At 45.7% G+C, this 22,802-nt stretch overlaps 2 protein-coding genes across 3 annotated transcripts in view; one reads left to right on the forward strand and one right to left on the reverse strand.

The window, feature by feature from the left end:
- The window catches only part of LOC310837988 (E3 ubiquitin-protein ligase TRIM11-like), a 1,016,249-nt gene that overhangs the window by 235,832 nt on the left and 757,615 nt on the right, over window positions 1-22,802 (forward strand). The gene's annotated exons all lie outside the window — the stretch shown is intronic.
- On the reverse strand, window positions 160-12,673 carry LOC310837706 (E3 ubiquitin-protein ligase TRIM11-like). 2 transcript variants are annotated; one of them, XM_083724712.1, is made up of 7 exons: window positions 12,230-12,673; window positions 10,427-10,522; window positions 9,227-9,457; window positions 7,546-7,568; window positions 6,921-7,039; window positions 4,213-4,245; window positions 160-1,476 (listed from the first exon to the last, which is right to left on the reverse strand). In XM_083724712.1, exons 1-7 carry the CDS (start codon window positions 12,635-12,637, stop codon window positions 959-961), a joined length of 1,428 nt encoding a protein of 475 aa, XP_083580838.1. In that variant the 5' UTR covers window positions 12,638-12,673; the 3' UTR covers window positions 160-958. The 2 variants fall into 2 exon arrangements, with proteins under 2 accessions (XP_083580838.1, XP_083580839.1); XM_083724713.1 differs by lacking the exon at window positions 10,427-10,522 and having other exon boundaries at window positions 449-1,476.

Raw genomic sequence — 22,802 nt, forward strand, 5'->3', positions numbered from 1 at the left:
GGTCAAGAGCCTGGGATGATGGCAGCTGCAGTTCAGCAACATGAGGGAAGCCAAAGGTTCCTCACCTTCCTTAGAGGAAGGACAGAAAGCAAGCAGGATTCAAGGGAAATATGCATCTGCAATCGTTTTTGAGCTTGGAAAAGAAAACAAGGCAGCCATAAGAAAAACAGAAGCCTTTAATACATCTTGGCTTAGCAAAAATCATCCCAGAAATACTCTTCCACATAAAACCTATGAATAAAAGTTCTTTTTAAAAAGTTAACGTGCAGATCAGCGTTACTGATTAACATGCAAAATAACTGTGAAAATGTGTGTTTTCACCCTCTTGAAATATAAACAGTGTCAGGGTTGGTTAAGGTTTCATTTCAACCCCAGAATCCCCTTCATCGGAGGAGGAAGAAGCCAAATGGCCACACTGAATTGTAGCGTAGAACAGCCTTTTCCCAACCGTGTAACCCTCCAGATTAGAATATAGAAAACCTCTGTCTCCCCCAGGAGTTGCTGAACTATAACTCCCAGCAGCCCCAGCAAGCATCATCAATGGCCAGGGATGACGGGAGTTGTAGTTTGGCAATACCCAGAGGTCCAAAGGTTCCCTACATCTGCTCCAGATGCTTCCAGCTACAACTCTCATCAGTCTCAGTCTGGTGGGAGTTGCAGTCAAAACATCTGGAAGGCTGGCCTAGAAGCAGGGTTTCCCAAACTTGGCTGCTCAGCTGTTGTTGGACTACAAATCCCATCATCCCTAACTGGCAGGACCAGTGGTGTCAGGGATGATGTAGTCCAAAAACAGATGGGAGACCCAAGTTTGGAGGGGGGGCTAGCCTAGACCAGCCTCCCCAGGAAGACACAAAAGTGAGTCGCTCGTGTTCTGCACTCCATCAACCACTTAGATGCGCAGCAGAATCAATATCCTAAGTGGCCAAAGCCCTAAAGTGGGAAGAAGTTTGTGACTGCCTTAGCGGGGCAGTGTTAGAACAGCTTTATTGGAAACATGAAAGAAGGGGAGGAAGGACTCTCTGGCGATGGTAGTTATTGGGGTCTGGAAAAGCAGGGCTGCATCGTCCGCATCAAAGAAGGCCACATGCCTCCCGTCGCAGTTTAAAGACACTCGGACTTTCTTGAGCTCCCGCACAGAGCTCAGAGGAGGGAAGTCAGGGGGGTTGAAAACCGCGTACTGACTTCCCCGCTTCCCTATTGCCCAGATCCCAACCTTATAGCTTATGGCAGCCACGTCCTTCCTCTTGACGGACTTCCTGGCCACCCCCACGGCCCATTCGCCCTCGCTTCCCACAGCGACATCCCAGTAGTTCCTGCCCACGGCAAACTCCTCGCATCCCAGGAGGAATAGGTTGGCTTCAAACCGCTTCCGGCTCTTGGGCAGCTCTTGAGTTTTGTCTGCCAGTCTGACGCTTTTGCAGTCCTTAGAGAGGACAAGCCGGGGATGCGCTGTCTCTGGATCAAAGGCCACAATCGCTGAAAGAAGATGGCGGAGAGAAATGAGTGACAGTGATGAGCTTGGAAGGGCTGGGAGGAGTAGCGTCACTATCTACGCTATGTTTTGGGGAAATTGTTTGCTACTGCAACACGCTCTACGTGGGGCTACCTTTGACGGTGACCCGGAAACTGCAATTCATCCAGAATGCGGCAGCTAGACTGGTGACTGGGGGTGGCCGCCGGGACCACATAACACTGGTTCTGAGAGATCTGCATTGGTTCCCAGTACGTCTCTGAGCACAATTCAAAGTGTTGGTGCTGACCTTTAAAGCCCTAAACGGCCTCGGCCCAGTATACCTGAAGGAGCATCTCCACCCCCATCGTTCAGCCCGGACACTGATATCCAGTGCCAAGGGCCTTCTGGTGGTTCTCTCATTGCGAGAAGTGAGGTTACAGAGAACCAGACAGAGGGCCTTCTTGGTGGTGGCGCCCGCCCTGTGGAACACCCTCCCTTCAGATGTGAAGGAAATAAGCAGCTATCCTATCTTTAAAAGACATCTGAAGGCAGCCCTGTTCAGGGAAGTTTTTAATATTTAACTCTGTATTGTTTTTAACACTTGATTGGAAGCCCCCCAGAGTGGCTGGGGAAATTCAGCCAGATGGGCAGGGTATAAATAAATTATTTATTATTATTACTATTATTATTATTATTATTATTATTATTATTATTATTATTATTATTATTATTATTATTATTCATCTAGACACCTCTTAAGATATCACAGCCAAATTGTGCATGATAGCTCCCAAAGTCAAGGAACAGATTTTTGCTTATGGCTGGATACCATTTTGAATTAAGATGGTTGGACTGAACCCTTCAAAACCATACTGATTTCAAACACCAATTTCAAAACTGCATTGAGTTTTGGGTTTGTTAGAGTTATCAAGTAATGTTGCGTACGAGGCTGCAATTGCATGACAAATATAATTTTACACATACACAAGAGTATAAGTTTGATTGTTGTCTTTTTAATTGTATATATTGCTTGTTTTATGTTGCTATGGCCGTTGGCTAATGCGAATAAAGTTTATCTATCTATCTAAGTTTAATTGTCCAGGGCTTATTGGTAGGGCATGGAAACAGACCCAGTCAGAAAGGGCAGGGACACTTGAGGTGCACACTTTTAGGTCCTCGCTAATTCTTTCGTTTTCTTTACAAGATCTGCTGTTGTACCAGATCTTAACCTATTACAGTATTGGTAAGAATATATTCCAAATATCATTGAATTTGTCCATGGCAAGTCTGCGTTTATATGCAAGTTGTTCATACTGTATGTTGCAAGTTTGCATAAATCTTTAATCCAATCCTAAAAGGGAGCCACATTTTTCCCTAATTAATCAGTATCAGTCTTTTTACTGTGGTTAGGGCATGGAGAGTCCACTCATATTGTCCTTTTGTAAAGGTAAAGAGACCCCTGACCATTAGGTCCAGTCGTGACCAACTCTGGGGTTGTGGCGCTCATCTCGCTTTATTGGCCGAGGGAGCTGGTGTACAGCTTCTGGGTCATGTGGCCAGCATGACTAAGCCGCTTCTGGCGAACCAGAGCAGCACACGGAAACGCCATTTAGCTTCCTGCCAGAGTGGTACCTATTTATCTACTTGCACTTTGATGTGCTTTCAAGCTGCTAGGTTGGCAGGAGCAGGGACCGAGATACAGGAGCTCACCCCATCATGGTGATCACCTTCTGATCAGCGAGTCCTAGGCTCTGTGGTTTAACTCATAGCGCCACCTGCGTCCCCGACTACCGGTAATTCTAATTCTGCCACTATCCTCCTTCCTTGCTGAGATCTACAAGGGAAACATTGATCCCAAGAAGGGGGAAGCTGAAAGCCTGTTCCACGCTCTAACGTGGATGGAAGTAAGAAGACAGGCAAGTAGGCGGTGGCTGAGGGTAATTAAATTTAGAATAATAATAATAATAATAATAATAATAATAATAATAATAATAATAATTTATTTATACCCCGCCAATCTGGCAGGGTTTCCCCAGCCACTCTGGGCGGCTTCCAACAGATCACTAAAATACAATAACCTATTAAACATTAAGAACTTCCCTAAACAGGGCTGCCTTCAGATGTCTTCTAAAAGTTTGGTAATTATTTTTCTCTTTGACATCTGGTGGGAGGGTGTTTCACAGGGCGGGCGCCACCACCAAGAAGGCCCTCTGCCTGGTTCCCTGTAACCTCACTTCTCGCAATGAGGGAACCGCCTGAAGGCCCTCGGCGCTGGATGTCAGTGTCCAGGCAGAACGATGGGGGTGGAGACGCAAATGGACCAGTCTCCACTGACTGGAACTGACAGAACATGGAGCCTACCACTTCTCGAGGGCTGCAGGCTTACAACATAAAAGCAATACAAAATAAAAACAAAACTTAAGAATATCTCGTATTTAAAACCAGTCCTGCATAGTGTCCAGAGCATCAGACTAAGACCTGGGAGATTGGGATTCAAAACCCAACTTGCCCATGAAGTTCACCCCTTGACCAGCTGTCTCCCTGCCTAACCTACTTCACAGGGTTGTGGGGATTAAATGAGGGAGGGGGGAAACCATGTCCGCCACCTTATGCTCCTTGAAGGAAATGGTGGGATGCAAATGCAAGTAATACAAATTAAAATCAACTCATAAAACAGCAGGCAGATAACCCAACGCAGTGCAATCCAAAAGCCCTCCTTTTGAGATCCCTTTGACCCATCGCAGGTCCCAGAAGTTTACCTTCCTGAAGCGAGAATCTAGACTCCAGAGCATCTGAAGAAGGAAAGGGAAAACACCTTGATTACCACATCACTGTCTTCATCGAACTGATCAGTTTCCCTCGGTCTGTTACTTGTCCCCCTCCCCCTTATTTCAGGTGAAGAATTAAAGAGGAGGCTGAGGAGATTTGTGCAGATGGGGGAGAATCATCTTCACAGACCAGATTTTCTCAGCCTTGAGTCCCCAGATGTTGTTCGACTACAACTCCCATCATCCTCAACCACTGGTCCCGCTAGCTAGGGATGATAGGAGTTGTGGTCCAGCAACAGAGATCAAGACCAAATAGATCGGGGTGGGGAATCTGTGGCTCTGCAGATGTGGCTGGACTCTATTTCCCATCAGGCCCTGCTAGGACAGTCAGTGATCAAGGATGGTGACAGTTGTAGTCCATCCACATCTGCAGGGCTACAGGTTCCCCATATACAGCCTAGGACCCTCATACCTATAGGACCGCCTCTCCTGGTATGTCCCAAGGAGGACCTTACTGTCTTCAAATAAAAACATCTTGGAGACCCTGGGCCACAGGGAGGTTAGGCTGGCCTCAGCCAGAGCCAGGGCTTTTTTGGCTGTGGCCCTGATCTGGAACGCTCTGTCATAAGAGACTAGGGCCCTGCAGGACTTGTCATCTTTCCGCAGGGCCTGCAAGACAGAGCTGTTCCACCAGGCCTTTGGCCAAGGCACAGTCTGACCCCCTCCTTCTGTAATCCTTGTAGAACTCTAGCCATGGTTGCCATTAATTTGATTCTGAATTGATTTTATAATGTATTTTAATTAATTGATTGTTATTTTATGTAAACTGTGCTATTTTTACAGTGGTGCCTCGCAAGACGAAAAGAATCCGTTCCGCGAGTCTCTTCGTCTTGCGGTTTTTTTTGTCTTGCGAAGCAAGCCCATTAGCGGCTTAGCGCTATTAGCGGTCTTAGCGGATCAGCTGTTAAGCGGCTTAGTGGATCAGCTGTTAAGCGGCTTAGCAGATCAGCTGATAAGCAGCTTAGCGGCTTGGGAAAAGGGGGGGGAGGAAAAAACCCCGCAGGAACTCACAAGACATTTTCGTCTTGCGAAGCAAGCCAATGGGAAATTCGTTTTGCGAAGCACCTCCAAAACGGAAAACCCTTTCGTCTAGCGGGTTTTCCGTCTTGCGAGGCATTCGTCTTGCGGGGCACCACTGTATTATTATTATTATTATTATTATTATTATTATTATTATCCTGGGATTACACCTAGGACTTTTTTTTTCAGGTGGAACCCAGTTCTGGCTCCTCTTAAGTAGGCACCATTGCCATTCTAAGAGATCAAGGGAAGCGTTCATGGTGAGTTCCGGCACCTCTTTTTCTAAAAAAAATAGCACTGATTAGACCCATCCAAGCATCTATACTTAGCTAGACAACAGCACCACCTCCCACAGACCAGAGTGGATAAAAATCAATGATTTGTTGATTTAAATAATTTATAAAATTAAATAAATTGGATTTTTTTAAAATTTAAATCAGATTTTTAAAATAAAATGCTTTTAGAAGGAAATATATTTCCAAATAATGTTTTCTATTTAAGTTATAGTCCAAAGGCTATTCATCAGAAATAAGGATTTGTTTTAAGTTAAAGCTAAAACTCAGTCTACCAAACTGCGGGAGGCAGTGGAAGACAGGAGTGCCTGGTGTGCTCTGGTCCATGGGGTCACGAAGAGTCGGACACAACTAAATGACTAAACAACAAAACTCAGTCTAAGTCTTTTTTTATTGTTTAACCACATCTGTCAACAAATATGGATATGTATGTTAAAATGTTATTGTTTTAGTTAAATAAATTGTTTAAATTGTTATTAAGGAAATAATTGTTTTTCTCCTTCCAATAAAGTACAGCAGAAAAGGTGTCCAAATATAAACAGTTAACTTATTAAGCCTCACAACAATTTCATAATTATCAGTCTATGTACAGTGGGACCTCTAGTTATGAACTTAATTCGTTCCGGAGGTACGTTCTTAACCTGAAACTGTTCTTAACTAGTGATGCGCCGCTAGCACACGTTTTCCGTTCTCATCCTGGGGCAAAGTTCTCAACTCAAGGTAACTCTTCCAGGTTAGCAGAGTTTGTAACCTGAAGCCTTTGTAACCTGAGGCGTTTGTAACTTGAGGTACCACTGTATTTCTAATAGTACAACCAAATCGGTAATATTTGATATAACTGTAAAAACTACTCTGAAAAATTATTATTCGAAAAAACGAAACCTTCATCTGGTTGTAAATATTAAGATTATACCAGCAAGAATGAGTCTTTCTGTAAAAAAAAAAAAGGATTTAAATCAAGTCTTACAGACTAGTGATTTTAATTCTGATTTAAATCGATTTGATTTATCTCAAATCCACCCTGTCACAGACTCAAGGTAACCCCAAAGTACACACAAGTACGAATAGTCTTTTTTATATAAAAAAGAAAAATGTGAGAGAGAAATCCCTCATAGAGCACTCAGCGGCATTGTGGAGGTTCTCACTAGGATCCCACCATAAGGAACAACCCAAGCAGAGGTCTCCAGAAGAAGCCTCTGTTCCTGGGATTTGGGTGAACTTTCTCCCAGGATTGGCACACCTTTGGCCCTCCCACTTGGGGCCTATCGCCATGGCCAGCGTCAAAAACGAACAAATAAGAGGTCTGCAGCAAGTTCTTTCCTTTACCTTTGAATTGCTTCACGGCACTCTCCAGGGAGATGTTTGCGTCCGTCACGTCCCATATTTCCCACAGCTGCTTTGGCGAAAAAGGGCTCACACACTGAAACGGTGTTGCCTGGTGGAACCTGGAGAAGAAGAAGAAGAGTTTGGATTTGATACCCCGCTTTATCACTACCTGAAGGAGTCTCAAAGCGGCTCACATTCTCCTTTCCCTTCCTCCCCCACAACAAACACTCTGTGAGGTGAGTGGGGCTGAGAGACTTCAGAGAAGTGGGACTAGCCCAAGGTCACCCTGCAGCTGCATGTGGAGGAGCGGGGAAGCGAACCCTGTTGCGAGTCTATCGCTCTTAACCACTACACCACACTGGAGAGAAAACAAACCACCGCTGAACCCACCATCCTTATCTCCCAGAGACAACAGAGATTCAATGGAAAACTAGGCAGCAAGCAGGTATGGCAACACCATTCAGAACACTGGAGTACATACCATGTTTGCAGGATCAGGCCAAAGACCAATCTAGTGTGTCCCCCTGTTCCCACAGTGCTCAGAAACCTGAGCAAAACAGCCACCCTTTGCCCTCTGTGATTCCCAGGAGCCTGCCTCTGCAGGATTTTGTAGAGCTCCACTTACTTCTCCATGGTGTTCCCAGCATCCTAGAAGGGTGAGAGAAAAAGAAGAAATCGGAGCCTGATGCACGCCCTTTGGAAGAAAACCCCTCTAGCTATGCTTGTGCCCATCTGTGGGCCATCTGCTTAGCTTAGCAGAAGCCATCTAAACACACTGGTGGAAAGGTGTGTTTTAATCCAACACAGGCTACTGTGTGTAAATTGAGTACATTGGACATAACAGCTAGTGCAGAGGTCGGCAACCTAAGGCCCGGGGCCTATTCTGGCCCGAATGGGTTCTGGATCCGGCTCGCGGACAGTCACTCCCACAGAGATCGTCCGTGGGCTGGACGGGTGCAGCGCAACGCCAGAAATCGCTTCTGCACAGGCACAATTTTCGGCATCTGGGCATTTGTTCTTATTGCCGTTTAGTCGTGTCCGCCTCTTTGTGACCCCATGGACCAGAGCACGCCAGGCACTCCTGTCTTCCACTGCCTCCCACGGTTTGGTCAAACTCAGGCTGGTAGCCTCCAGAACACTGTCCAACCATCTTGTCCTCTGTCGCCCCCTTCTCCTTGTACCCTCCATCTTTCCCAACATCAGGGTCTTTTCCAGGGAGTCTTCTCTTCTCATGAGGTGGCCAAAGTCTTAGAGCCTCAGCTTCAGGATCTGTCCTTCCAGTGAGCACTCAGGGCTGATTTCCTTCAGAATGGAGAGGTTTGATCTTCTTGCAGTCCATGGGACTCTCAAGAGTCTCCTCCAGCACCAGAATTCAAAAGCATCCATTCTTCGGCAATCAGCCTTCTTTATGTTCCAGCTCTCACTTCCATACATGCGCAGAAGCAATTTCTGGCGCCGCGGACATGCGCAGATGCGATTTCTGGAGTCGCACTGCACCCATCCGGCCCATGGATGATCTCCACAGGAGTGATCCGGCCCATGCCCAGTAAGTCTTGCTAGTGCTTCATGCTACCCAAGCCTTTCCAAATTGGTCACATTCCTTTCTCACCAGAACTTCAGAGGAGCATAAAATTGGGAACACTCCTCCCCAATGCATCCTCACCACAATCCCCAGAGGTAGGCAGATTTTATTTTATTTTCTTAGCCCCTCACAGAGCTACAGTTCACAGAGTGGTCAATCCATCTCTCTCCCAAGGGAACTCTATGAACTGAAGCTAGGTGAGGGGGATAGGTGTATCCTCATAGCTCTCAGCACCCTTAAACTACAGCACCCACAAATCTTTGGGGGAAGCCATAGCTGTAGGGAAGCAGGTGACGCTCTGGGTTAAACCACAGAGCCTAGGACTTGCCGATCAGAAGGTCGGTGGTTCGAATCCCCGCGACGGGGTGAGCTCCCGTTGCTCGGTCCCTGCTCCTGCCAACCTAGCAGTTCGAAAGCACGTCAAAGTGCAAGTAGATAAATAGGTACCACTTCAGCAGGAAGCCAGAAGCGGCTTAGTCATGCTGGCCACATGACCTGGAAGCTCCCTCGGCCAGTAGAGCGAAATGAGCACCGCAACCCCAAAGTCGGTCATAACTGGACCTAATGGTCAGGGGTCCCTTTACTTTTACGGCTGTTTACGGTGGTATCAGAGGGCTTTAAATGTATGGTGTGGATGCTGCCTAAGGAAAGGGTGCATGAAGGTTTGGGTACCAGACTGTCATTGGGGGAAAGCCTTGTCCATTCCTTGCCACTTCCGCCTTACCTGCAGGAGTTCACTCACTGGCTGGCAGCACTTCTTCTCCAGCTCCCGGATGAGGATTTCGCAAGAGGAGACATCCCGAAAAAGCTTGCTCATGTGATTGTCTCTCCTTGTTACGATCTCCTTCAGTATGTCTCGGAGCTTGCCAACCATAGTGTGCTCTTCAGACAACAGGAACTGGCGCAGCTCGTCAAACTTGGACAGTGTTTCTTGCATCAACTTTTCTGTCAGTTTCTTTAATAAGCCGATAGAAAGAGAGCAGGGAAAGAGAGAGAGAGAGGTCAGAGGAGGCAGGAATAAGGTCAGTCCTGGCAACATTAGGATACTAATTATATAGAAACGGACGTTTAATGGTCAGGAGCTGGAGCCAGGCATAGGTCAGCAATACAGTGGTACCTTGGTTCTCAAACTTAATCTGTTCTGGAAGTCTGTTCCAAAACCAAAGCGTTCCAAAACCAAGGCATGCTTTCCCATAGAAAGTAATGCAAAATGGATTAATCCGTTCCAGACTTTTAAAAACAACCCCTAAAACAGCAATTTAACATGAATTTTACTATCTAACGAGACCATTGGTCCATAAAATGAACCGCTAGGCTGTGGAAGGCGACTACACTCAGAATGTTCACAAAAGGGGGCTTAAACTGGGCTGTTCAGATATCACAAACAAGGTGTTGGGGTTTTTTATTTATCAGAGAGGATGACCCCAGATTAAATTGGGAGGTAGGGAATAAGGGTGGCGTTTTTACAACAACAATGTAGTGCAGTAGCTGTGAAAAGTTTGCACACACTCTGGAGTTCGCATGAGAAACGCTCATCCCACAAGAACCACAGGAAAACCTGGTTTTGAATGCAACAGGGGAAGAGTTTCCAAAAAGGGACCTCCAACTTGGATGTTATTTTATGCACTCCTTTGTTGGCAATTACACAATTTTTTTTTAAAGTGCTACTACTTTTTGATCTATGGGCTACTTTTAAAATGAGGCTGCGTTTTAAATTGCATTTTAACCTGTATTTTAAAATGGCTCTCCCCCCCCCATTATGTTCTTACTGTAATTTTACTGGTGTTAGCCACCCTGAGCCGGGGAGGGTGGGGTATAAATAATAATAATAATAATAATTATTATTATTATTATTATTATTATTATTATTATTATTACTACTACTACTACTACTTACGGACTTGCCAGTAACAATGACACTTACAATCAGGGTTTGAGTTTGTTTTTCTGCAGCTGATCTACACTCCAGAATTGTCTCTTCCCGGTTCTCTAGAAGATTAATACAGTTGCCTATGTGACCCTGAAAAGAAAACGCAAGCATGCTTTAGGAGAGTATGTAATAAAGTTAAAAAAACATTCTAAGCTCAAAGCATTCTCTCAACCAGTAATCCCAGGGCTGCCATGAACAGGGACCTTCGGCCACCAAATGCCTGAGTAAGCAGGCATGTTTTTAAATTCCTCCTCCTGTCAGTGGCGTAGCGTGGGGGGTGCCAGGGGTGCCGGCCACACCGGGCGCAACATCTGGGGGGGCGCGAGTCCAGAGGGAAGGGACAAGTTCCTTCCTCCGCCGGGCTCGCCGCCGCCGCGCTCCACTCACTGCTCGCAGGAGGAGCAGCCGCTGCAGCAGCGCCAACGCTGCCACCGACGCCTGGCCGGGCACGGGCAGCCTCCGCACCCCGACGCCGACGCCATCCCCTCGGCCCAGCCACAGGCGGCGGCTGCTTCTGCCGACGGGGAGGGAGGAGAGCTCCGAGGGGCCTCGCCGCGCCCTGCGCTCCCCAAAACCCTCCGAGAGGAAGCCGGCGGGCGGGCGAGGGTCTCCCGGCGGAAGGGGCGCCGCTGGCTCCGGCTCTCAGCGCAAGTCTCAGCCGCGGGGGGGGAGGGGCGAGGACGGAGCGCGGCTGGAAGCCCCCCGGACCCGGCCGGGGGAGGAGAGGCGCTCGCCAAGCCCGGATCTGGAGCGCCTCGGAGTGCGGACTCCACCTACAGCCCAAGGAGAGGAGGGGGCGGAGAGGCGCCCGAGGGGAGGGGGCTTCTGCTGCCTCGGCTCGCGGGGGCTCCGCAAATAATAAATTTAATAAATTCCTGCTGAGCCTTAAGGGGGGGTCCTTGGCTCCTTCGCTCGCCCCCAGCCCAAGTGGCGTAGCGTGGGGGGGTGCAGGAGGGCCGGCCGCAACATCTGGGGGGGGCGCGCTCGCACTCGAGTGCTAAAATCAACGGGTTAGGGGGTGCAAATTACTTGCCTTCCCCGGGTGCTGACAACCCATGCTACGCCACTGCCTCCTGTCTACCAGCTCCATCTGGTACACAGGCTAAGACCCTACCTGCCCGCAGACTGTCTCGCCAGAGTGGTGCATGCTCTAGTTATCTCTTGCTTGGACCGCTGCAATGTGATCTACGTGGGGCTACCTTTGAAGGTGACCCAGAAACTGCAATTAATCCAGAATGCGGCAGCTAGACTGGAAGTGGCCGTCAGGACCACATAACACTGGTTCTGAAAGATCTGCATTGGCTCCCAGTACGTTTCTGAGCACAATTCAAAGTGTTGGTGCTGACCTTTAAAGCCCTAAACGGCCTCAGCCCAGTATATCTGAAGGAGCATCTCCACCCCCATCGTTCAGCCCGGACACTGAGGTCCAGCGCTGAGGGCCTTCTGGCAGTTCCCTCATTGTGAGAAGTGAGGCTACAGGGAACCAGGCAGAGGGCCTTCTCGGTGGTGGTGCCTACCCTGTGGAACACCCTCCCTTCAAATGTGAAGGAAATAAGCAGCTATCTTCTCTTCAAAAGACATCTGAAGGCAGCCCTGTTCAGGGAAGTTTTTAATATTTAACGCTGTATTGTTTTTAACACTTGATTGGGAGCCGCCCAGAGTGGCTGGGGAAACTCAGCCAGATGGGCGGGGTATAAATAAATTATTATTATTAATTATTATTATTATTATTTCTGCAAATCAACAATATGCATTCATTATTCCCAGCCCAGTCGTAGAAACAAAGGCCTCTCTCACCTTGGTCTCTTGGGCAGCTTGCTCCATGGAAACTACATCGTGAGCCTTGTGTTCTGCGGATTCAACACACGCTGAGCAGACTAGGGCTTGGTCTGTCTTACAGAAAGATGTGGGAGGCTCGGGGTGCCTGTAGCAGGTTCCCTCCCCTCTTTTTGCTTGTTTTGCTTGATCTCTGAGGAATCTAGCCAAGTTTTCCAGCGGCTTGTTCGTAATGAGCCTGTCAGGCTCAACTACCCATCTGCACTCAGGGCAGCTCCGATCACGCACAAAGTCTTTCCAGTACTTGAAAACGCAGTGGTGGCAGAAATTGTGCCCGCAATCTAGAATCACTGGGTCAGTGAAATACTGCAAGCAAATGGAGCAAGTCACTTCCACCTCAAACATCTTCAGGGTATCCTCAGCGGCCATTGCTCAATACAACAATTTTTATTTTTAAGTTGAATTTAACTTGGCAAAAGCCCTTGGCTTGACGTTTTAGAGGGAACTCCTTTTATTTTAACTGCTGCAGAAGTTGTGCGCAACGGACAACACCAGTCTGGGGAAGGAAAGAGAGAAAATGCGTAAGGATTACCATCTTCTAGCTAAAATGTGCATCCAAAATGTAGCAGAGTTTGGTGGGCACCTCAAAGACTAGCAATTAAAAAAAATACATTTATCTATAATCGTTGTTCTTGCCGCTACATACACAGCTTCCTGACTGGACCTCCAAGACTATGGGCGCTCAGTTGCGAGCGACAAGCACTCTGCACATGCTCAAGCCTAATTTGTAGCTGTTAGTACAGTATTTCTGGAACTGAGCAGGAAACACTTTAGGGTGAAGCCTCAGGGACACACAAAAAGAAAGAAAAATATATTATTTGTGTATCACATAACAGGGACCACGAGGGAAGGTCATTTAAGTCCAACCCCCCTGCAACTGAGAAATCTCTTGCCAAACGACCCTAAGATTAAATATCTTTACGGACTGAGCTACTCTCATCAAGGAGGGGAGGAAACAACAGCCGCTTCAGAGAGAGAGAGGGAAAATGGACTGCGAATGAGGCGCGCGGGAGAATTAGCACGCTTCCCATTCAATCTTACCCCAACAACAAAAGACACACAGTCTAGCCAGGCAATCAATTTGAAGTTCTTACAAATTCGATTGCCCCTTTCAGCAGAGGGGAGGAAAAGCAAAACACTACTGGGAGGACCAGGAAGCCAACAATCTATATATATATATAGATTGCGTCGAGAGGCGGAGCTACTAAAGCAAAGCGAAAGTGAGGGTGCGGCCAGAGGGGGAGCTTTAATCCCGGGAGAAACCCTGGGATTTAAAATATATATCTATATTTTAAATATATAATATATATATATAGATTTAAATATATATATATATATATATATATATATATATATATAGGTTTCAGAGGGAACATCTTTTATTTTAACTGCTGCACAAGTTGTGCGCAACAGACAACACCAGTCTGGGTAAGGAAAAAGAGAAACACTCTATATATTTAAATCCCAGGGTTTCTCCCGGAATTAAAGCCCCCCCCCCCTCTGGCCACACCCTCACTTTCGCTTTGGTTTTAGTAGCTCCACCTCCCGGCGCGGGCGGCTCCCGCGATTCGGATTGGGCGAGGCTGGCGACACCTGCGGCCAATGGCGCCGCTCCTTTCCTTTCCGCTGGTTGCTGCGCCAGCGCCTTAGGCACCGCGCTTTGCTGCGCTGGAGGGGAGAGCGCTTAGGAAGGGGCGGGTGAAAGTCGGAGGTCTCTCTTCGGGCGTCGTGTCTTGTTAAGAGCCTGAAGCAAAATGCTCTCCCCCCCCCTCACATCTGGATCGCTTCAATGAGCCATTTCCAAACGGGTAGCTGTGCTAGGCTCCTGGTCACATGTCACCCGCCCTCGCAAAGGCAGGTTTAATAATAATAATAATAATAATAATAATAATAATAATAATAATAATAATAATATATTAGTACCCCATCCATCTGAGTTGGGTACTGGAGGGCTTCCAGCACATATAATCAGCATAAAGGTGAAGGTACAGGGACCGCTGACCATTAGGTCCAGTCATGACTGACTCTGCGGTTGTGCCGCTCATCTCGCTTTATGGGCTGAGGGAGCTTCTGTGTCATGTGGCCAGCATGACTAAGCCGCTTCTGGCTTCCTGCTGAAGTGGTACCTATTTATCTACTTGCACTTTGACGTGCTTTCGAACTGCTAGGTTGGCAGGAGCAGGGACTGAGCAACGGGAGCTCACCCCGTTGTGGGGATTCGAACCGCCAACCTTCTGATCGGCAAGCCCTAGGCTCTGTGGTTAACCCACAGTGCCACCCGTGTTAAACCTTAAAAAAGACTTCCCTATACAGGGCTGCCTTCAGATGTTTCCTAAATGTTATATACAGTGACCTCGGGTTACATACGCTTCAGATTACAGACTCTGCTAACCCAGAAATATTACCTTGGGTTAAGTACTTTGCTTCAGGATGAGAACAGAAATCGTGTCGTGGCGGCAGGGCGGCAGCAGCATGAGACTCCATTAGCTAAAGTGGTACCTCAGGTTAAGAACAGTTTCAGGTTAAGAACAGACCACCAGAACAAATTAAGTTCTCTTTTTTTTAATAATTTTTTTATTAAAGTTTCAACAATTTTTTATCATAACAAAACAAAACAACACAATAACAAACAAAACACAATGTAAAAGATAAAAAACAAAAAACACATATAAGTTCAAATCTTAATTTCTTGTAACTTACTTTCCCGACTTCCTCATACCTCCCCTTTCTGTATTCCAATTTCTGATTTATTTTCAGCAAATCCTTCCCTTACTTTTTGCTTAATTTTAATATTACTTATTTTCTTTAAATTAACCATTACCGCTACTAACCACTTATTTTCTAATCCAACGTCATTTTAACATTCATTAATTTTGCTATATTTCTTTAAATAGTCCTTAAATTTTTTCCAATCTTCCTCTGCCGTTTCTCTTCCCTGGTTTCGGATTCTGCTCGTCATCTCTGCCAAGCCCATATAGTCAATCACCTTCATCTGCCATTCTTCCACGGTGGGTAGATCTTGTGTCTTCCAGTACTTTGCAATGAGTATTCTTGCTGCTGTTGTAGCATACATAAAAAATGTTCTATCCTTCTTAAACACCAATTGGCCAACTATGCCCAGGAGAAAGGCCTCTGGTTTCTTAGGGAAAGTGTACTTAAGTACCTTTTTGAGTTTATTATAGATCATAACAAATTAAGTTCTTAACCCGAAATACCATTGTATAGAATTGGCCACTACAAGAATTGGATGATGGACTAGACTGGCCTTTGATCCAGCAGGACTCTTATTACATTCTTTAAGTTGTTGTGTCCCATTTCTTGCAAAAGGATGCATGTTCTTCACATGCAAATAAACATGCCCCTTAACAGCCGCCCCCCCCAATGTTGATAAACCGACCCCACCTGCAGAGAGCCAGAGGAATCAGCCCTGTTATCTTTTAATTAATTGGTAACCAGAATTTCATCCCTGATTGGCCAGAAGAAGGAAACACTCACACCTGAGGACCATTTAAAGGTTTGGGGTGTGAGAAACATACACCATTGAAGCCCAAGAAGGAAGTAGATGCTCGCAGGTGGTGGTGTTTTTAAATAGTTTTTAAATAGTTGTATTTTCGAAGCAATGGCATTGGTGAGTTGGCAAAAAAATATTTTTAGAAATGCTATTTGGTTATTGTGAGTGTGAAGTTTAAGGGTATGATAATTATCCGTGGCAGGCGTGGGGAATGTTTGATATTTCAGGTGCATTACGACTTTAAAGTCACACTTTAAAATCAGGTCAACCAAAGGCCTGGTTAAAGAGGAACGTTTTTGCCTGGCACCTAAAGGTGTATAATGAAGGCACCAAGCAAACTTCCCTGGGGAGAGCATTCTACAGATGGGGAGCCACTGCAGAGAAGGCCCCGTTCTCGTGTTGCCACCCTCTGGACCTCTCAAGGAGGAGGCACATGAAGAAAGGCCTCAGAAGATGATCTCAGGGTCCGGGTAGGTTCATAGTTAGTCCTCATTGAGTTCTTCCATAAAGTGGGTGAGATGGGAAAATCCAATGGCCATCAAAGGGCAATCGATACCTTGATTAGGGTCAACCAGAATGGGATAAAAATCTCGGACTGGTTTCTGTTTTAGTATAAATAGCTTACTGAAAAGACTTGGTATTGAGTTTAACTAATTTGGAAATATCTTATATTAGCAGCAATCACGTAGGAGGTCTACAGTTAAAATGCTTGTCCACAACTGATTCCTCTCCCCATCTGAAGTATTCTGTTCTCCCAGTAAGAACAAAAGGGGGGGGGGGCTGTGTAGACCATATGCTTTGCATGCACAAGTTCCCAGGTTCAATTCCTAGCTAGGCTGTTATCATATCAATATATAATTGACACTTAAGAATAAGACGAGCCAGAGTACTACTTCCCCACAAACAAGTAATTTATATTGGATTATGGTATACCATAAATTTTCCCCCCAACTGCATCATTGTCCAGGGCAGTATTGCCAGTTTGTGCTCCTACCTCCGAAACCTGTGTTTAAATATATTTCTAGTGACATTTTCCCATGGATTCCGTGCCTATACAAAGAATCCAAAGTCTGGAAATTGTTTTGAAATATTTTTTAACTAACTTTCCTTGCACATATATGCCCTTTGTTCCTCTGGATATCAGAAGACTGTCTTCTTGGCAGCTGATTTTTTTATGTACCAGTGATTTACCATTTTAAATTTACCATATTATTTAACATGAAATCATTTTCATGTTCTAATTAGATACACTGGGGGTAGACTAATGAAAACCCTAAAATCACAAAATCAAGTCTGAATTATTTTGATTTTAGTAAAATCTGCCCAACCCCTAATTTCAACGCCAAAGATTAGTATTAGTATCACGTTTGTTTTTTAAAATGTTTAAAATTGGGTGTAATGACCCTGGATGTCTGAAAGTCATCAATCTGTTTAAAGATCATTAAGAGGCAGTTGATTTTAATTTGTTTATCTTTATTTATAAAGTTCAAGAACCTGAGGCTGAAAAAGATTATACTATGAGAAATAGGAGCCCTTGAATCTTTCACATCCTTCCCCCCCCCCTTTTTTTTTCTTTTAGCAAATGGTTGCCCGCTTGAATTTGAAGGCTGGGGAACGCATTGAAATGAAAGCCAAGGTGCCCCGAGAGGCCAAAAGGTCTGTATTAATAGTGAAAATAGGATATTTACATTTTCCCCTTGTGGCAGATTGCAATCAAATGCAACTAGCAAGCATAGAGCTAGTTTGTGCATGAAGGGGTTAAAACAATAGAGCTGTGATTCCTAGACACAGGTCATGCCCCTTCTTCTCTGATGAAGGAGGAAGTGACACCATCTCTCCCTGTTCCCTATCCCTTTCCCTCCGCCATGTAAATCAACCAGGTCAGCATTTCAAGCACAGAACGCTTGTTCAGAACTACAATCTGTATGTTGTACTCAAGAGTATGCTATCTGTGTTCTCTCTGCTGCTGCTTCGATAAATGCATAAACCTGGCCTTTGGAACGTTTTTGTAAGTAAAGCATTTTAAACTTACTATACTGGTGTGGTCTGTTCCATGCTAAGAGGGATAGAAAACAGAAAGCACCGTATGCAACAAAATGGGATATGGAAAAGATTTAACGGCCCAAATTCCCACATTCTACTGCTGAACTTCGCGAGTTTAAACGCTGCTACTGGAGGCTCTCTCCCACTGGAGAGTGTGTTAAACCCCACGTTTTTGAATCTAGGCACCCAGCCAATCATTTTATTTATTCACCCCACACACGTGGGCCACAAGGATTAGATATCTCCCCTCCCTCGATACCTTTAATTTTTGCATTTTGGAAACATTCTTTGCTTGGAGAACTGCACCACAAAATTCATGCAAGTAGAAAATTTTGAACGATGGCTACATGTCAGTTCTCATGAGTCAGTTTGATAAGATTTAGCCTTGAATGCAAACTGAATCAAATTTCTACCTGGTAAACCTTGTATTTATACTACAAACTGTCTCTGTGTGCTAATATGAACAGGCATGATATTCCATAGGGTACTCTTGGGGCCGTAGCCTTCTAGTAAAGACAGTACAGTGGTACCTCGGGTTACATATGCTTCAGGTTACATACGTTTCAGGTTACAGACTCCACTAACCCAGAAATAGTACCTCGGGTTAAGAACTTTGCTTCAGGATGAGAACAGAAATCGTGCTCCGGCTGCGTCGCGGCAGTGGGAGGCCCCATTAGCTAAAGCGGTGCTTCAGGTTAAGAACAGTTACAGGTTAAGAGCGGACCTCCGGAACGAATTAAGTACTTAACCCGAGGTACCACTGTACTGAGTTAGATGGACCAATGCTTTAGCTGAGGTTGCAGGGGGTTATTCTATGACTCTGTTTAAAGCATGTTTTCCCATGTTCCTATCAGCTTTACATTTCATATAGGCCAGAATGCCTCGAATCCGCTCCTTCAATTTAACGCTCGATTTGAGACTTTCAACGGAGACAGGGTCGTCCTTTTTAACTCTGATACGGGGAGAGAGCGGGATCTTCTCTTGGACCTGGGACTATTCGTCACAGTAAGTAAGAGGAGAGCCCTGTTGCAGAATAACTTGCGGGGAGAACAGCTGGGGATGTATATCTGAGACCTAAAGGACAAACCAAAGCTCAGTATTTCAATATAATGAGGTGGAAGGGTGAGGGGACCTTGATATAAAACAGGAATGAGGAATCTGTGGCCTTTGAGATTTTGGACAAGAATTTCCCATAATTCCTAATAATTAGCCCTGCTAGCTGGGACTGAGGGGAGTTCAAGAAACAGCTGGAGAACCATAGCTTCCCAACCGATGAAATAAAATGTTCTCATCCGGCATATCAAAAACTTTGGGCTCTTCCAAATGGCCTGTTTACTGAGCACTCATCCTGATTTGCAAAGCTTACATGGAACCTAGACTATATCCAGTCTCCAATGAAAGCTGCTTGTTATTTTTAGGTGGGATAGAATAATACCCCTTATATCTGGATTACGAACAGTTTCGTGATTTTTGATGCCCGCAGCTGCTTTTTCTCCAGAGTACACACGGCCAAATTCAAGCAACCAGGGCTGCATTCAGACGGCACTTAATAATAATAATAATAATAATAATTAATAATAATAATAATAATTTATTATTTATACCCCGCCCATCTGGCTGAGTTTCCCCAGCCACGCTGGGCGGCTCCCAATCGAATGTTAAAAACAATACAGCATTAAATATTAAAAACTTCCCTAAACAGGGCTGCCTTCGGATGTCTTTTAAAGATAAGATAGCTGCTTATTTCCTTCACATCTGAAGGGAGGGTGTTCCACAGGGCAGGCGCCACTACCAAGAAGTCCCTCTGTCTGGTTCCCTGTAACCTCACTTCTCACAATGAGGGAACTGCCAGAAGGCCCTCGGAGCTGGACCTCAGTGTCTGGGCTGAACGATGGGGGTGGAGACGCTCCTTCAGGTATACAGGACCGAGGCCATTTAGGGCTTTTAAGGTCAGCACCAACACTTTTGATTGTGTTCAGAAACGTACTGGGAGTCAATGCAGATCTCTCAGGACCGGTGTTATGTGGTCCCAGCGGCCGCTCCCAGTCACCAGTCTAGCTGCCGCATTCTGGATTAATTGCAGTTTCCGGGTCACCTTCAAAGGTAGCCCCACATAGAGCACATTGCAGTAGTCCAAGCGGGAGATAACTAGAGCATACACCACTCTGGCATCAATCTTATATCATTGACATTTCCTTACCTGCTCTCTCCACCCCCTCAAGTTGATGTGATATTTCACACACTGTAAAAGCTGCTTCCTGAAATCTGGTGGAATCTAGCAGAAGAATAGATCTCATTTCTTTAACCGTTTCCAGCAAAAATCCATTTGCAAACCCATTCACTCGGAAAAATTGAGATGTATGTTTACAAAATTTGCGGTGGTATACCAGCATACTGCTCTTTCCTGCCATTTAAAATTTAGTGTGGCATGCTAGCACCTTGATCCAAAAGTCACAGATCAGTGACACAACAAGGCGTTGCTGTTTCAAAACAATGCTAGAAATCAGGACAGAAGCTCTAGCATTTTAACCAGTAAAACTAACACAATAAACTCCACATCTGAATGCAGCCCTTGTATTAAACTCATGCCTAATACTATGTAAAGGTAAAGGGACCCCTGACCATTAGGTCCAGTCGTGGCCAACTCTGGGGTTGTGGCGCTCATCTCTTTATTGGCTGAGGGAACCGGCGTACAGCTTCCAGGTCATGTGGCCAGCATGACTAAGCCGCTTCTGGCGAACCGGAGCAGCGCACAGAAACGCCGTTTACCTTCCCGCTGGAGCGGTACCTATTTATCTACTTGCACTTTGACATGCTTTCAAATTGCTAGGTTGGCAGGAGCAGGGGCCGAGCAACGGGAGCTCACCCTGTCACGGGGATTCAAACTGCCAACCTTCTGATCGGCGAGTCCTAGGCTCTGTGGCGCCACCCGCGTCCCAACACTATGTAGTTAGGCTTATATTCTCTTGGCAAGTCTCTAGCTTTCCCTCTTGTCTGTCTGCTAACATCATAGCAATGGTTCCTATTCATTCAAATCAATATGACAAAAGATGCGTAGTTGATCTAACTCAGGCATCCTCAACCTTCAGCCCTCCAGATGTTTTGGACTACAATTCCCATCATCCCTGACCACTGGTCCTGTTAGCTAGGGATCACGTGAGTTGTAGGCCAAAACATCTGGAGGGCCACAGGTTGAGCATGCCTGTCTAACTCTTCATTTCTCTTTTCAGGTAGCGTTCTCCTTTAACGCCCAAGATATGCTGTTGGAAGTATTCAGCCGGCCAATTATTAGACTCCCAACCCCACCGGGAATGCAAGTGGTGGAGCACCTCGCTGTAACTGGTGATATCGATGTTAAATCCATCACATTCAGCCATCTCTTTCTTGCCTCTGGAAATGGAAACTTTTTAAAATGACAACGTGATCTTTGATTCTTCCCATTAGTTCTTGCTGTGGTTAGTATGCAATGTAAGTTTCTTTTAAGAAAGCCGAAGCAGATTTAGCCATGTAAAAGAGTTGGGAAGTAGCAATGGACTGTATACTTGCTGACTTTTGTTACCACTGTTGCTTTTATTTTGGAATAAAGCTGCTCTTCTTACTACTCACTGCCTTGATTCTTGGATACAACAATTCTGTTGGACGACTATTGCTCAACTTCCAACAGGTTACATATGCTTCAGGTTACACACTCCGCCAACCCAGAAATAGTGCTTCAGGTTAAGAACTTTGCTTCAGGATAAGAACAGAAATCGTGACCCGGCGGTGCGGCGGCAGCAGGAGGCCCCATTAACTAAAGTGGTGCTTCAGGTTAAGAACAGTTTCAGGTTTAGAACAGACCTCCAGAACGAATTAAGTACTTAACCTGAGGTAACACTGTATTCCACAAGCTTTGTTTTCCTCTCTAAATGCCATGCCACCTGGGGCAACGCCATGTTTTTGACGATAAACAGTGATTCAGAATACAGTGGTACCTTGGTTTACGAACTTAATCTGTTCCTGAAGTCCATTCTTAAACCAAATCCGTTCTTAAACGGAGTAGTGCTTTCTCGAATGAGGCCTTGTGCCAGCAGTGCCCTTCCACCATTTGGCTTCCGTTCATAGACCGAGGCAAAGTTCGCAAACCAGAACACTGCTTCCAGTTTTACAGAGTTCGTAAACTGAATAGTTTGTAAACAAGACTGTTTGTAAACCGAGGTACCACTGTACTTGTAATGCAATGGGCTTGATCTCAGTGGTGGCTGGTGCCCAAGGGGAATGGAATGCCATTATTTATGATCTAGTTATCTCCCGCTTGGACTACTGCAATGCACTCTACATGGGGCTTCCTTTGAAGGTGACCTGGAAACTACAATTAATCCAGAATGCAGCAGCTAGACTGGTGACTGGAAGTGGCCGCCGAGACCACATAACACCGGTCTTGAAAGACATACACTGGCTCCCAGTACGTTTCTGGGCACAATTAAAAGTGTTGGTGCTGACCTTTAAAGCTCTAAATGGCCTCAGCCCACTATACCTGAAGGAGCTTCTCCACCCCCATCGTTCTACCCGGACACTGAGGTCCAGCGCCAAGGGCCTTCTGGTGGTTTCCTCACTGCGAGAAGCGAGGTTACAGGGAACCAGGCAGAGGGCCTTCTTGGTAGTGGCACCCACCCTGTGGAACACCCTCCCACCAGATACCCTACCAACTACATGAGTTTTAGAAGACACCTGAAGGCAAGGGATGTTTTTAATGTTTGATGTTTTATCATGTTTTTAATACTCTGTTGGGAGCCGCCCAGAGTGGCTGGGGAAACCCAGCCAAATGAGCAGGGTATTATTATTATTATTATTATTATTATTATTATTATTATTATTATTCTGTATTTATCAGTTGCATTCCTCACAAAAGTGACCCAAAGGGGACTGATATAAAAACATAAACACTCAAACCAGCATAAACAAGAAGGCAAGGGAGGCCAATGAGCTGACCAAGCCTCAGAG

Source organism: Podarcis gaigeae (assembly GCF_964106915.1).
Source record: "Podarcis gaigeae genome assembly, chromosome: 2".
NCBI lineage: Eukaryota > Metazoa > Chordata > Lepidosauria > Squamata > Lacertidae > Podarcis > Podarcis gaigeae.

Coding starts and splice junctions, on each gene's coding strand:
- LOC310837706 (XM_083724712.1), bottom strand. CDS start 12,637: ATGGCCGCTGAGGATACCCTGAAGATGTTTGAGGTGGAAGTGACTTGC. Junction 9,458..10,426: donor AACAAACTCAAACCCTGATT/GTAAGTGTCATT, acceptor GGCTTATTAAAG/AAACTGACAGAAAAGTTGAT. Junction 1,477..4,212: donor TAGATTCTCGCTTCAGGAAG/GTAAACTTCTGG, acceptor ATCTTCTTTCAG/CGATTGTGGCCTTTGATCCA.